The sequence below is a fragment of the Sturnus vulgaris genome, chromosome 2 (assembly GCF_052056855.1).
Source record: "Sturnus vulgaris isolate bStuVul1 chromosome 2, bStuVul1.hap1, whole genome shotgun sequence".
Lineage (NCBI taxonomy): Eukaryota > Metazoa > Chordata > Aves > Passeriformes > Sturnidae > Sturnus > Sturnus vulgaris.
Window position 1 is genome coordinate 115,356,690 of NC_142244.1, and position 16,682 is coordinate 115,373,371.

Here is a 16,682-nt window from a genome sequence, read left to right on the forward strand (position 1 = left end):
GGTTGTCCTAATCCCTCTCTATCTGCTGGAGATGGTGATTTGCCCATCAAGGCAGGGTCTCAGCTGAGCCCAGGCTGTGTTTTTCCTACATTACCTATGGAGAAGGCTCAAAAGCTGCTCTTCTACCCAAGGGAGGACGGCTGAGGTCTTTTAGGAAAAGGCTTCTGCCAGAAGGCATCCAGGATATTGATATTTTGTTGTTTTTCTTACACTTTGCTGAGAGCTTGATGAGCTGATAAGAATAAACAGGTTCTTAGTCCTTAAACTTCTTAAGGGAATGTGTCTCATGCTGCTTTGCATCTGTTTGCAAATTTTTTTCCAAATGTCAGCTTTTTCTGGAATATGTTGTCCCATCATGGTAAAAAGCAGTTCCAGGTGTCTGCCATTCCAAGTTCAGCACTAGAAGCTGAGATTTTAATAAATATTGTCCTTTCTTTCCTTTTTCTGATTTTATTATACTCCATGGGTTTGCTTCTATGTTTCTCGTGTTTAGGCAGCTTTATTTAAGAGTGAGAAATTATTACATTTAAAGGTGGTACCTTATAAAATCCAACAAATCTGAAGTAAATACTTGATTGTTGCCCAGTTCCTCAATCACAAACTCTCTGAGGGGAAAAAGAGAGGGAGCACTGCTGTCCAAAGCTGTGGCAAACCTGAAGTTCCACTGTAACACAGTTCAGGCTGTTTCTACAAACCTGCTGTAGTGCAGGAGTGCAGTCAACTGCCTAACTGCATAATTTATCTTTTCTATTTTGATTTTTATTTTATCTAAATAATCTCAGTGGTCTCTTGGCTCCAGACTTTCACTTTGATTCATATCTTTTAATTTATCTATATAAATATTTCATGCTGGATTTGATTAATCAAATGTATGAGAACTAATTTTCCCCTTAGTTTGAAATTGTTATTAATTTAAGACCAAACTTTCCACTTGCAAAGACATTACAGGAACAGCATTTAGTCCTTGAAAAGGGTACAGTAGGTGAATTAAATATAAGTATCAATTAATTGTTCAGAGACATTTTATTCATATTTTTGAGTGGGCTGACTGGTCTCTCAACCAAAAGTACTTCAGTTCCTTCAAGAGCTGAAGAGAAAATTGAGTCTTCAAATGGTCAATTGCAGAATGTGAGTTTGGAAGAACATGAGGCCCAAAAAGACAATTTCAAAATACAGAAGTGTTACTTAAACTTAATAAAAGATGAAGGAGCACATGATGAAAAGGAATTATGTTCAACATTGAGGCTCAGAATTGCATTCTGGCACTGTGTTGAGCAGATACAAAATTTTCTTTTGTTTCAGGAAAGTTTTCACTTTTGGAATCTTTAGGGTAAAGATTCTTGCAGGTGAAGCAACCTGAAGGGGGCACATTGTAGAGGAAGGGAAGAGAACAGATGGTTTCATGGTTTGCTTTTGCATTTCCTCTCTCATCTCAAAAGGGTACTGACCCCTCCTTGTCATCAGATCCCACACAGGGCAAGCCCAAGCTGGATGCAGGGCTGTAATTTAAATGTAGGATGTTCTCTCTCACACCTTAGTGACACCCAGGAAAAAGGAGGATTGAGAAAGAGCAGTTTTTCCTAGTTTGCCTTGTGAAGCCTTGACAAATCCCTTGACAATCCCTGCAGACCAGCTCATAAGGAATCAGTTTAGTTGAAAACAGATCTCTCAAACGCCAGCAGATATTTATTTTGCATCTGGCTGATGTATTCAGCACTTTGCTAAGCACAGCAGCATTGTCTCCACTGAAAATCAGGAGAAAACTCCTTGGCTATAATGCTTTGTCAGTTCCCCCTATTCAAGTACTTGACAATAAGGAATACTGTTTGAACTTGCAAAAAATTTACCCACCTCCCATCTCCCTCCTCTATTTTTCCTTCCCCCATACCTCTCACCCCATTCTTGTAGGAGTGAGGTCCTGGCCTCTATTGAGCCTTAGACTCCAGAAGTGCTTCTTGTCCTTTGATCTGATGAACTGTCGATGCTCTCCTTTAACACCCAGCTGAGGATACAAATCTCTGCTTTCTTGCCCCAAAGTGCTTGCAGGTGCAGGTTGTTTGTCACCTTTTCATTCCAGCTCGGGCACCCGAGCAGTGCTGAGGTGCAGCCTTCCACTTGTTTCCCTCGAGAATTATTGGTTTGGTAATAAATAACCCTTATTCAGGAAGAATCTTTGCCTTTTCTTCCCTTACACTGTGAAATGATGTGATCTCTGTCCAGGCCAAGTGCACTCACTCAAGAGTTTTCAGTTCTGCCTAGGATATTATTTTCTCTTCTGTGATTGCCTTTTTTTTTTTTGTTTGTTTTCATTCTTCAGGTATTTCTCTTTGCTGTTTTATTTTCGTAACTTTCCTCAGCTTCCCTTACCACTCTCCCTTGCAACTCCTAGTCTGAGTTGCTTCTGCTTTCTGAAAAATACAGTGTTTAGTTGGATCATATTCTATCATTAAGTAACATATAATTAATTACACATCGTCTTTGACTTGTCTCAGTTTCAATTAGGTTTCAATAAATCACTTGTTCTGTCATTCAGCTAATCCCTTTCATCCTATGGAATGTTGAGCAGAAATATCTTTTTAATAAAAGCTTCTGAAATCCCATTTTTGTCATTGGATGTCTCCAACGTAGCTCAAACAGTGAATTCCAGCACAAAAAAGCATCTGGGCTGTCAGCATTGTGTATAAGTGTGTGTATTACAGCACTGTGATTATTTTCCAGGGATCTTGGTGTGTTTGTGGCTGCCATGAGGATGAATGTGTAGCAGATGCTGGTTTGAAATGAAGCACTATTGTACTGGCTGATGGATGCAAAGTTTGTCAAGAGTAGTGAAAGCTTCTACAGGGGATACAAAGCAGCTGGAAAAATTCATTGTTATGTGCTGCTAGCATGAGTCTCTAGTTCAGCTGTGCTGTGTTTGATTGGGAAGTTAGATTCTATGGAAGTGTCAAACAGAGTTCCTGATATTCTCTATTTTTATGGCATTCATAATTTGGTATTTACCTCTTTGTTCTTGGCCAGGAAATCTACTGGATTTGCTTGAATATCTGCTAAGAAGCAGCACAGCACAATGAAAGCTGGCAAATGTGAACTATGTTTATTACTTCTACGTGCATGTCTTGTTGGCCAACGGGAATTTAAATGCCCTGTTGATTGTTTCATTTGTATTTGTAGAGAAAAGCTTGTACAGCAGATGAACAATGCTAAATTGTTTTTTTTCTCAGTTTCTCTATTATGTTACCAACAATACTGTTCTCTGCTTCAAAGTACAACTATAATTAGAAATGTGATTATGTAAAAGTGGCACCATCTTATTCGCTCCTTCTGAATGAGGATTCAGCTTCTTCCTGTGTTTAGTCCTTTTGTGCCTATTTTTGCTTTCCAGATGCTTGTGTTCCTCTTGGGATTGCACCCTCTAGGTGGAACTTTTCTTGCAGGGGACTTTATTCTATGCTGGCACCTGCCTCATCTAAATTCAGGAGCTCAGCTCCAGAGTTGAAATTTCTCCTTTCTGAAGCTCCAAGTGCCTTTCAGCCTTCCCTGTGCCACTCATTTATCTGTCTTCTGTATGCCAGGCATCTTTCCCTCTTGGAGAGGGTGTCTCTCTTTTTTTTAATTTTCAGGGATTCCAGAACCAGTTTTGCTTTCTTTTGCGTCTCATGATATTTAGAATGAACACGTTCCCACCTTGTATCTTTGCAAGATATCAAAAGAGAGAAGGAAAAAATAGTCTATTTTGAGCTCCAAACTATCATAAAATGCAGCGGTAGAGTTAGACAGGAGAGTTCATGGCTTAGCATTGGGATTGCAAATTCTCTCTGCAGGATAATAGGATCCATCTTGTGCAAATAAAGGCTACCCTGAAATCTGTCTCATCACTGCTCACTGAGATCTCCTCCAGTGGGGTGATCTTTTCCAAAACTGACCCCTTACCAGCCTTACTTTAGAAAATCCTGTCAGAATCTACTGCTTTCAAGATATAGTGAAACATCCAAGTCTCTGTGTTTGTGTCAAGCAAAACTGACCAGTTGTTTTTACAAGTAAGCACTATATGCAAAAATAAAGCAGATTGGTGGTATTGGAATATATCCTACCATTTATTGAAAATAAAAATCGTGGTTTAGGCTAATCAGCTCTCCAACGGAGGTTAGGAAGGTACTTTAGAGGAAATACTGGGGGACCTTTAAACCACCTGGAAACTTCAGTCCCTCCAGTGAGAGCTGAATAGCCCATGGCAGAAGTGGTTAGTCTGGTGCTCTAATATTGACTCTTTCCAGTGATACAGAATCTTCAGTTTAAGGTTGGGAGTGGGACTCCATGGAGTCACATGGATGGTAGAACCAAGATTAGCATAGGCACTTAGGTTTAGAGGTCTTTGCTAGAAAGACCTGACCAAAGGATATAAAGCATTTACTAAGCTGTATCTGTATTAAGTATACACATGTATTACTATTAAGGAGTTACAGGATTTTTTTCACTGTTTGCTCAGTTCTTTTTATTACTTTATAAATAATTTTTGCCAGGGAAAGACTGTAAGAATAAATTTAGGGATGCTAACGGAAACTGCTGGTGTTTCAGGCAGAAATTTAGTCACTGTAAATTTCATAAAGGCAGATTACTGATAGGTTTTTGCAGGCTGTACCAAGACTGCTGCCTCAGCAAGTTCAGAAGTGAGCGGATCAGTATCCGTTTACACCAAAACAGGTTTCTCATTTTACTTCTGGGTGCAAACCACTTACTGTGTTTAACCTGGTAGTACTTTCTTTGAAAACGAGAAATATTCTATTATTTTATTTATATACTTACTTCATCAGAGCTGACATTAGCACCCAGATGCTTTGATTACCTCCCCTGGGCACCACCTTTGACTTGGCGGCGGCATCGAATCGTTTCGCGCGGTGCTGGAACGTCTCAGGTTTTCAAGGTCTGTTCTTTTTTTTCCTTTTTGTCTTGCAGTTTTCAGTGAAGAGCTACACGCCAGTCTCTACTTTGTCAATGCATCTCTGCAAGAGGTAGTGTTTGCTAGCACCACAGGGACCCTGGTCCCCTGTCCAGCAGCGGGGATCCCCCCGGTGACGCTCAGATGGTACCTAGCGACGGGCGAGGAGATCTACGATGTCCCAGGGATCCGCCACGTCCACCCCAATGGCACTCTCCAAATCTTCCCCTTCCCTCCTTCAAGCTTTAATAACTTAATCCATGATAACACTTACTATTGCACAGCTGAAAATCCTTCAGGGAAAATCAGGAGTCAGGATGTTCACATTAAGGCTGGTAAGTAGAGTCTTCCGTTGGGTTTGGATGGGATTGAGGAAGGAGAGGACTTGGGTGTTTCAAAGAGTAGCAGCAGATATCAGTCCAAGGAAGTTGGCCAAAAGTGTAACCTCTAAACTCTTAAAAATATTGAGTAACATTGTGAACTCTCCTCTCCTCTCCTCTCCTCTCCTCTCCTCTCCTCTCCTCTCCTCTCCTCTCCTCTCCTCTCCTCTCCTCTCCTCTCCTCTCCTCTCCTCTCCTCTCCTCTCCTCTCCTCTCCTCTCCTCTCCTCTCCTCTCCTCTCCTCTCCTCTCCTCTCCTCTCCTCTCCTCTCCTCTCCTCTCCTCTCCTCTCCTCTCCTCTCCTCTCCTCTCCTCTCCTCTCCTCTCCTCTCCTCTCCTCTCCTCTCCTCTCCTCTCCTCTCCTCTCCTCTCCTCTCCTCTCCTCTCCTCTCCTCTCCTCTCCTCTCCTCTCCTCTCCCAGTTTGAATTATTTTGCTGCTGAAAAATTAGTTTTCCAAAGATCAGATGAGCACAAATATAACGAGAAATGAACTGATAATCAAATCAACAATCAAACCATGCTTGCACATTAAAGAACTGTGTGAGAAAAAGGTGGATTTTGTACATGGGCTGGAAGAGAAGAGGAATGCTTGGCCTAAAATCACACCTCTCCTCCCTTGTTGGTGGTCACTTGTGCTTTGTTTTGAGAGAGAGAAGTTTGTGTCCCCTGCAAGGATTCAGCAGCTCATGTGGGTGCATGGGCAGTGCTTTTTCTCTTTAAGCTAAAATATGCAAATAAGCAGAATGATTTTGCATCTGTTTTCTGTACTGACTGGGTCAGCCAGTGGGGAATTACAGAGGGATCAAAATCAGGCCTTTTGTTACAACACACAAACATATGATTGCACAGCTTTTGAAGATTTTTGGTTTATCCCCTACAGTTAATTAAAATATTCAAACAAACAAACAAAAAATAGTCTGGGAGCTGACCCTTGGCCAATGCAAATCCTTGGAAGCTCTTTGTTGTTGATGGAGCTATGCTTGGCTTTTCTCAGAAGAGAACAACCTTTTCTCTGGAGATTTGTCTTCACAGGAGTTTCACAGGGAAAAACTGTGAACAGTTAACAAGTAGATTTGCCTGAGATTTTCTTTTTAAGTAAGGAAATGCATTCTCTTCTTCTTAGCCATAAGTTAACATTCAGAGATCTGTAGTTTGTAGGCAGCTGGGAAGCAAGAATAAAAACCAAGTTTCCATGAAATTCATGTCTCATTAAAATTTTAGTCCAGGAAAGTGGGTTTTCTTGCACAAGAAGCATCCAGTAGAAGCAAGTTATCATGTTACATATATGGAGAGTTCCATGATGGTCTGTGCTGCTTATGAAATTATTTAGTTGTCCATTAAAAAAAAACAAACCTTGAAAATCAAAGATTCATATGAACACATTGTAACCAACTTAATGTTTGAAACTCGGTTCTGGTTTTTGAGCTTTTAGTTTTAATGTCATGGATTTGAGGGCAAGTTGTCAGGTAGAATTATATTTAGAGACAACATAGCATTTATTTTTGTCTTTTCTGGATTTGTTACTGTGTCTCCATTTTGAACATCTTTTGGTCAGTATTTTTTTCTAGGATTGCTTTCCAATTTTTCAATTTCTTAGATAAACTAATGTGATGATACAAAGGAGGCTAAAACTTGCAGTGTTTCTGGCTAGGGCTCTGAGCTGGTGTTCCTTTAGGTGTAAAACATCCATCCATGGAACTCCAAAACAAGACTTCTCCCTCTGCTTGAGAAATTAACCTTGCAAATAGAAAAAGGACCTTAAGAAAGGACTTTGCTGTTGGCAGTGTAGGTGCTTGGCTCAGCAGTTAACAACTCTTTTTGCCAAGTCAGAAATGCCCCCTTTACCTCTTTTCCTTCCCCTTTTAACCTTTTACCCCATATCCACTCATTTCTCCATTTAACTGAGTTTCTCAGTTAGTGTGGGGTTTGGATAAAAAAAATTCCAGCTCACAGATTATTGTAATCGTGGGTTTGCATGTAATTTTTGATACAGTGCAACAAATATTCCCAAACTCTTCCCAAAAATCCTAACCCCCACAGCTGGACACCCCAACCTAATCCTCTTCCATGCCAGTCCCACATGGGAGTAAAGGTCACCAGTTTATCTTCAAGCTCTGCTATGCAGTCATGGCAGTGAAGAGTCTATTTTTTCCTTCTTTAGCAAAGACTGGCATTCTCATATAAATTAATAACCTGGGGACTTGAGGTTTAAAACAAAACAAAAAAAAAAAGTAAAAATCAGCAATTTATTCATGGAAACTGGCGAAACTATGATCAGGAAATAGCTGAGCAGCCTTGTAAATCACAATAATGTAATTTTTTTTAAAGCAAGGAAATGAATAAACTTCTTTCCAGTTTTTGTGCCCTGCATGGTTTCTGTGCTGGATTTTATTGACAAGATCAGTTGGGCAGATTTTCAAAGTGGGCAAGTGCTCTGAAAAGTACAAATACCTTCAGCAGTGAGTTGGGATATTGCTGCCTTTCCTGGGAATCATGGCTGGAGCAGGACCATTGACACAAATCAGCCCCATTAAGATGATCCATGTGCCATTCCCTGGGTGTAGGACAAGGCCAGGGGAATTATTCACTGCAGGGCAGCCAGTGCTGTAAAGTCACTGCATTAAAGGTGCTTATATCAGTTTAACAGTCATAACAGGGTTAAGAATCCTAACCTTTGATTAGAATTCAATGATTGACTTTTTAAAAACTAGCAGTGTCTATCTTGTAATAGACAAGACATATTTTTCCTTTTAAAAAAGATATTTCATTTTTAATTAAAATTATTTATTTTTAGTTAGGGCTTCTAAAAGTTACATTGTTATAGCAATGTTTGGGATGGAGAACTTCAATCTTACTTTTTGCAGTAGTAACAATGGACCTGAATATTTGATGCTGTTGGCATTTTGAAGACTGTGATTATATTTCATTACCCTGCCTTTTATTTCTTGAAATAGACCCTAAGTGGGGCAAATATTTAGAAATTCCAGTGCTCCTGGTGTTTAGAAACACTTTTGTAAACTCTGAAAAGAATTTACTGACTTTCCAGCTGGAATCAGTGGGGCTAAATGTATTTGTATAAGAGCTTGGTCTGTGTTTGTGGACAGAAAAGGTGGGCAAGAAACATCCTTGCAATGTGCCAGCTCAGCATTGTAACTTTTCAAATAACTTTCACCCTCAGGCAGGTGCAGGTCTCAGACACACAGAAATTTCCAGTGCACTCATCCCATTGGAATGGTTTGTTTTGGCTGTGGTGATTCCTTTTTTTTTTGCACCTTGACCTTGTGCTCCCTTGGGGAGCCTGTGCTGAGGTCCTCTGTCCTGTCTCACCCATTCACTTGCTATAGAAGATGTAGAATTTCTGCTTAATGTAGAACATCTCTCTCTTCTCTGCTCTGCCACCTTCTCCATGAACTCTCTCTTGCTCATAGAAATGCTCATCCCTCACTGTTCATGGAATTATTTCAGGATTTCCCTTCTTTCCATTCTCCTACCCAGTGCAACTTCATCTCATCCCAGCAATATTAGTTTGGTGTGGTGGCAATGATTTTTCCAGTTGTGCTTTTATCCTCCTTGTCCATACAGTTGTTCTTTTTTCTTTTTCCATTAAATTAATTCTTTCAGACTCAAGACAAATGCCATGCTGATTCTAAACATTTTTTGAATCATGTTGGATTTTATTATAACGTGGTTTTGTTTAATACAATTGTGGCTTTGTTTCTGCTTTTTTTTTATCAACTGACTTCTTTCAGGGCTGGTCAATCAAATGTAGCTCTGCACTTACGCTCATTTCTCTGTGTTCCTGACACACATTTCTTTTTTTCTCTCTGTCACTTCCATCGATTTTCTCCTTTGGTTCTCACTTCTTGAAAATCCTAAATGACACTGACCTTCTCTTCTCCCCTCTGGATGTCTAATTCACACACAGCACCTGCATGTGCCTCTGTGCTCTTTGATAGAGCACAAAACCCTTTGTGAAGGGAAGTGTGGCTGGGGAAACTGCAAAAATAACATAAAACATAACACCATTTCCCCACGTAAATTTGCAGTTCCTACCCGAGCCTCCCAGAATTAGGTGAGGGAAGAACACAGAGAAAGAGATGCAGATTTTGAGGAAGCAAAAAGATGTGGGAATGCTTTTGTATCAACTTGCAATCAGCCTTGTAAATGCGACTTATTCACTGAGCTAAATGCTCACAGCCTGGTTCTGGGGGGCACTTTGCAAGGCTGACCCATGAAGTGGCTGAGATGTGGGGATTTATTTTAACAATTTATTTAACAATCTGTTTAACAAGGGCTCCTCTCGTCCCTGCAGTTTTACGGGAACCCTATACAGTCCGTGTGGAGGACCAGAAAGCCATGAGAGGCAATGTAGCAGTGTTCAAGTGCATTATCCCCTCCTCTGTGGAGGCATACATCACTGTTGTCTCATGGGAGAAAGACACAGTCTCGCTTGTCTCAGGTAGGCTCTGATGGCTTTTTAATTTTTTTTTTTTTTTTTTTTTTTTTCCCAGCTGGCAATGGCAGAGATGTTTCCTGCTTCTTTCCCCCCCCGAAAATGCCTGATGTTTACTTGGCTCTATTATAACTGAGTGGGATGTCATCCTCCCAGTAATGCATTTCACTTCAGCCTTGCTGCATCCCTGTGACTCTGTGTGTGTGACATGAAGGCTTCAGGGGAAAATAACATGTTTTTTGTTTTACACCAGACAGAAAACCAGCTTTTGGGTGCTGTGGCAGTGGGTTTGCATTTTAACTTTGATAAAGAGCTCCTGCACGCCAAAGAAATTTGAGTGTCATAAACATGTGCTGGGTTGTAATTGGTTTTAGTAGTGATGTTACTCACGGACTAGAAGAAATCCTGAGTCTAAATTAGTTTGGTTATGTTTAAATGAGGTATGTAATCAATATTTATAGTTTCATAGCATCTTAATCCCAAATAGCTTCACAGATAACAGTGGAGGCTTAAGCACTGCCTATAGCTGAACATATTGAAGTGAAACAATCTGTACTAAAGCAGTTATGTGCATTAATCTATTTACTGACAGAGGGAGAAAATGTCAGGCATTGTTCAGGAATTTGGGCAGAGAAAAACTAACATTTTAAAGCATAAATATTGTAAGAAATCCATGGGAGAACGAATAGGTAGGAGAATTATTTTCAGTATAGAACATATCTGAATTATATATAGTGCAGGGTGCAGCTGTTGTTACACATACAAATGATTTATGTGTGCAGAAATTGGAAATGTATTGTTCCAGGGCTGTTCAGAAAGGAAAAAAAATAGTTTGAGTTAAATGTTGCAGAGTCTACTCAGGAATATGTTTGTGTTTATGATGCTCAACTGTGTGGAAATGTTTCTGTACACCTCCTCAGTATATTAATAATTTTTATTTTCTGACAGATTGTGTCATTGGTGGCAATACCTGTGTCTCTATATGGCTCATATTATAGATTTAATTTCTCTCCATACTTTATTGATTCCTGACATCACCTTGAAATATCTTTTTAAAAAATTATTATTCACAGAACTTTCTAAGTATTTGGTAAATATTTAACAACCATGTAATTGATGATCAGTTGTTCTGTGTTGCTAGTGCACTGTTTCTGCTTTTTTTTTTTCCCTTAAATTCACTCTTGGGTTTTGATAATATAATAATTTTTTGTCATTGAGCAATTGCAACTGGTTGTGTTTGCACAGAGATCTGGAGTATCTGAATTGCTGGACTCACCAGCACTGTATTTATTGTATTTAAATGCAAAAACAAGCTTTCCATTATTCTGCATATATTGATGCAGAATTATGCTTAAGGTTCTCTAAACTGTGATTGCATCTATTTAACACAACAGTGGATGGATGTGTTTATTTTGTTCCATCTTAAAATAATCTGCTACGTGGTGCATGTACATCTGTACATGTGAGTTTTGGCTGGAGGATAAAAACATTATTTTCTTCATGATTGACTACCTTAATTTTTTCTAAGTTTATTCATTCTGTGTTATAAGAAAATATGCATGTTTTCTCTGGAAACATAGACTGAGAGGCCAAAATCGGGTTGTTGATTTTTTTTTTTTTCTGTGACTTCAGCATTAGTTCCTTCTACCTCTGGGATATCTGAGAGTGGCTCAATCCTACCTTCACCCTGAAATCAGGAGTAGGGGACACACAGGTCTCTGTAATCTGTAAAAATATATCAGTTCTTCAAAACATCATATCTTCCACTTACAGATAATTTATTTCTTATTAGCCTATGTTAGTTTTAATCTCAAATTTGGGGGGATAAAACTGTGTAATAACATTTAACTATATGGATCTAAATCTAATTTTTTTTCCTTAGTGCATCCTCTGACAATGGTTGACAAGCCTATAATCATTAAAAATCCATTACAAACTTTAGCAAGTTTCTTATTATCTCACAATCCCTCAATTCTGCAGTTGGGAATTTAAATGAAAATAAAACATAGTTCATTAAAACAGATGCTATAAAAACCCATATTTATGGTATTTTTTTAGTGTACAAGACCAGATTCTTTGGTCTTGCACACAGAAAAGTATTGGAAGCTAATAAGTATTGGAAAATATCAAGTTATCATTTATTTTCTTCTTTTTGTTTTTTTTTTTTTTCTAAATAACTGATTTATTGGTTATTCATTAACATCTTATAAAATGAGAGCCAGCTAGAGGGGAAACCTCTACTGTAAAAGGAAAGAACATAAAGACAGTTATAAATATATTTGAGAGTGATGCTTTTCATGGTTTGAAGAGGACGAGGTTTTTGTGGGGACAAAAAAGGGAGTATTTACTTGAAAAGTAAGAAAAGCAAAGAGAAAAAGAAAGTCTGTGAGTGGAGAGGATAAAGATGAGAACATTTTCTGAAGGGAGCTGACAAGAAAGATGGGGAGAGACTTTTTACAAGGGATGGAGGGACAGGACAATGGGGAATGGCTTCAAATTGTCAGAGCAGGTTTGGATTGGATATTAGGGAGAAATTCATTACTGGGAAGGTGGGGAGGGCTTGGAACAGATTTCCCAGAGCAGCTGTGGCTGCCCCTGGATCCCTGGCAGTGCCCAAGGCCAGGTTGGACATTGGGGCTGGAGCAGCCTGGGACAGTGGGAGGTGTCCCTGCCATGGCAGGGGTGGCACTCTCGTGTCCCCTCCAACCCAAACCATTCTGTGATTCTTTAATTTCCACTGAGATGAAACAACCATTTCAAACAGAAGCCAGAGAACCTTTTTTGAAAAATTTCTTTTCTGAAGGACTTAAACCTCAATGCAATTCTTCCAACAACAACCCAGAGTAAATATTTCATATACCTGTCTCTAGTCCCATTCTGACTGTGAGGATAGAGAGATCTGGAGATGTAAGATGTACCAGAATCCTTATTTCAGCACTTACAGTTCTAGATGCCAGCTTTTTGTTTTTCTTTTTTCTTTAATTTTTTTGTAAATAGCAATGAAATATTAAAACAAACAAACAAACAAAAAAAAACAAACAAAACCCCCAGGATGTTTTTACTTTTATAGGGTAAAAGTATCCTGCCTTTTTAGACAGAGTGTTTTAGAAGGGTGTTCCTTGATTAAAACTGTACAATGTTTTTGGTCTTGCCACAGTGTGCTATCCTGGGCATATCTGTATATTTGGTTTTCAGGGAGCACAGTGATGTCCACAGTAATCGAGGTTTGTAATAAATATTGCTGGGCAAGAGCATCTTCTGTTTCCTGGCTGCAATTTTATGTCATGCCTCCAGGTTATTGTAAAGTAATTGGGATTTGAAACATATTAAGACCTATTTCCAGAGTGTTTCCAAGGAGTATCCCAATAAATCACCCTGCATGTTCAATAAACGGGAAGATGCCCACGTTTGGAGCCAGAAATACAAATTTATGTGAAGTTTCCATGTGCAAGGACAGCTGCAGCCTGGAAAGGTGTGCAGGAGCTTGCCTGTCTGTTAGGGAACAGTTCCAGAATTGGGGTTTTACTCCTACATTTTCTCTTTTGATGTGACAGCAAATCTGAGGCCAAAAAGCTTTTACAGGGTCTCCTCTAGAGGCAAAGGCAGCAAGAAAAAAAAAAAATAAAGCAAGGCAAAACCAATTATTTGGATGAATCCATTTTGAGGAAAAGCAGAAAACAATAAGCTCCAACAGCAAATACAGAAAAAATCTTTTCATCCTGGAAAACTCCATTTTGAATAATAGTGAGATGGAATATTCTGCCCTTTCCACTGGAAACAGATGTTTAACAAACAAACAAACTTTTCAGTGATGTCTCACAAGCTCTCAAGTGTCAGCAAAATTAAAGATTGATGGTAACCCTGAGAAGTCTCGAGGGGCTCACAAAGAGCAGGTAACTGCTCTACCATCTCTGCAGCTGCAGGGTCTCTTTTTCTAAAATCCTTCTTTTCTGGAGAATTTTGCGTTGTAAATTGAGTCTGAAATTCATTTGAATGACAATAGGGAGAGCAAGGCTGTGCAGTTTGCTCTTGTACCCATAACCAAATCCTACATGTTTTCATTAATGGTAATAAACATAAAAGCTTAAATCAGCCTAGAGTATTGTGTTCGTTCTAGAATCACCCAAGAATATCTGATGGATAGCTGCACATGGCTTGTTCAAAGGTCAAACTTCCTTTCCCTTTTCTTGCTTTCCTTCACAAACCATTCCCAAAGAAAGAGACTTTTGGAATCAGCTTTGTGATGACCTTGTGACCATTGAAAGCAGACTCAGCCCTACAGGACCAAAGAGCTCAGCAAAGTATGGGTTTTTTTGTAATAACAAAAATAAACAACAACAATATTAATAATAAACCCAAGGGACAATAGGAGAGTATAGCAAAGTGCCACAGCACAGATTGTGCTTCTGCTCCTGTTGAACAACTGCAAGGCAGAGGGGAGCCAAGTGCTTGGCTCATTTCTTCACACACAGAACTGTGAAGCTGGACTAGAAGGGAAAGTGAAATAACTGCTGATTGTGCTGTGCCCAGGTGAAAGCACAGAGCAGAGCCCACTCTTGTCTTAATTAGTCCCGGAGAGAGCAAAGGATGGGTGTGGTTACAGGGGAAGGAGGGCAGGAAGGGATTACTGGAACTGAAGGTCGGGGTAAGGGATCAGCAGAGAGAGAAGAGCAGAATGAAGAATGGATGCAACAAAGACTGAAGAATTAACTTGGGTCTGTCACTGCCCTCTCCATTTCTGTTAGGAATGCCTCCTATCCTGATCCTGATAACTGCAAGGGATTTTGAGATTTGCTGTGTTTCTGAGCAGTGCCAAGAGCAGGATCATGGGTAGGCTTGTGCCCTGACCTTTCTGAATTCCCATTTTCCTATCTAATGACACACCATGCAAGAATCTCTCTGATTTATACATGGACTGTGACTGCTTAAAAAAAAAAAAAAAAAAAAAAGAAAAGGGGAGAGACAGATAATACCAACTGTGCACAGTGGCATATTTGAGTGTGCACTGAAGAACAGCAGCTCTGAGGAAAGGTGGGTGAGCATGGATGGAACATGGTTCCCTGCAGGGCTCTGACTGATGTGCTGGTGACAACAGACGAGCCTTCCAGCCAGCCTCCTTCCCATCACCAGGAGTTAGTCACACTGGACCACAGCTTGAGAAGTGTCACTGATGTACACTGACCTACATCTGGCGTAATGAATTGCATTATTTATTTACACACAGTTCCTCAAGTCTCGTCTTTAAAAGGCTCGGGGGCTCCTGGATCTCTTTCTGCACAAAGGGCTTTTCTGAACTGCTGGGGTTGGCAGTGAGCAGTCAGTGTTTGCCAGGAGACATCTGAAACACAGCACTGCAGTTTTGGGCTCTGCTGGGCTTTGGAGATTACAGCAATGGCTCAGTTTGCACAGAGCTGGGTTTTCAACCACGGGGTTCGTACATAGTGCAAGAAAAAACAAACTCTTTATGGAGAGTGGTGCTGTGTGAAGTCCTGTGAGCAGAATTAAATTATTGCTGGGATTAAGTCCAGCCATTTGACTGAGGCTGGGTCTAGTAGAGATGAGAAATGATGTTTCTTGCTTTGCTTTGATGTCAGTGCTTAACCATAGCTGCCAAAACCCAAGCATTCAACATATATTTAACCTATGCCCCTGACAGCTCTGCATGCAAGATTTCTTCTGTTCCAGGTGCAGTGAGATGAAGCTTAATTTATTTGTAATAATTAAATATTAGCAACACACATGCAATTTTTTCAAATGTGCATGTAAACTACCTTCTACCAAAAACAAAAGTGTCAGTGAGGTTTAATTCTTCTCTTCAAAGTTGTATCAGCACTCAGAAAGTACAGCAGGCAAATCTCTCATCTGCTGAACTTCCTTGCCTCCCTGGAAAGCTGATGGGAGCAGCATTCAGCCACACTCAGGTCAGGCTGCAGGTTTGCTGTTACAGTAATGTGTTTTCTGAGCTTCCTAAAGACATGTAAAGTGCACTTGCCCATCTCTAAAGACAATATATTGCTTCCTCACTTTCTCTTTCAGCAAGGTTATTTTCCTGAGGGACTTAGGGAAAAAAAATTATTTACTGCATTATTTAAGGAATGTCTAATTTTCCGTGTTTTTCCTGAGAGCTCTGCTCTTTTAAGAGGATAGTATCTTATAGAAAGTGGAGATGATAAAAAATTAGCACTTCCTGCTTGTGCAAACAATTCCCACACTTTCCTCTGTCTCATGAACTAAAATTGTACCTGAGCAAGGCCACTGTACTTCAAACTGGAGGAAATTATAAGTAATAAGCAATAGGACAAGAAGAAATGGCCTCAAGATGTTCTGGGGAGGTTTAGGTTGGATATTTGGAAAACTTTCTTCACTGGGAGGGTGGTCAGAACAGACTGCTCAGGGAAGGTGGAATTGTCATCCCTGGAAGTGCTAAAAACACACATGAATGTGCTACCTAGGGAGATGGATTTATGGTTGGGCTCAGTGATCTTTGAGGTCTTTTCCACCCTAAACCATTCCTCTGTCTTTTCCGAGCTCCATTTTTGCTTTCTATTCCATTACACTGGAGTATTTTGTTCTGGTGAACAATTTATGTCTCTGGTATGGGTAGCATTGGATGCAAGGATTTCAACAGCCTTGTGGGAGTCAGGAGCTGGGAGCCACTTGAGGGGATGAAGAGGGAAAGCATCTGATCCACATGTCAAAAAGTCACTTTTTGGTGGCACAGAGGAAAGTGAGAAATGTGGTTGTAGCACAGGAGCGGTTTCTGATCATTTAGTCAGCACGGGGAAGTGGAATGGAGGTGTTAACATCACAGAGAATTGTTTTTCCTGCAGAGGGAACTTGTGGATTTTCCTCAGTATGGCTGGACATTTTGGCTGGTCTGGGGGCAGACAGCATTGGTGGCTGTTTGTGAGAC

General features: G+C 40.0%; 1 protein-coding gene across 1 annotated transcript in view; it reads left to right on the plus strand.

Moving 5' to 3' along the window:
- The window catches only part of DSCAM (DS cell adhesion molecule), a 436,159-nt gene that overhangs the window by 57,754 nt on the left and 361,723 nt on the right, over nt 1–16,682 (plus strand). The window contains exons 2-3 of the mRNA XM_088160469.1: nt 4,954–5,271; nt 9,629–9,775. Of these exons, the coding sequence (XP_088016595.1) occupies nt 4,954–5,271; nt 9,629–9,775 (465 nt within the window). The remainder of the gene's footprint in view (nt 1–4,953; nt 5,272–9,628; nt 9,776–16,682) is intronic.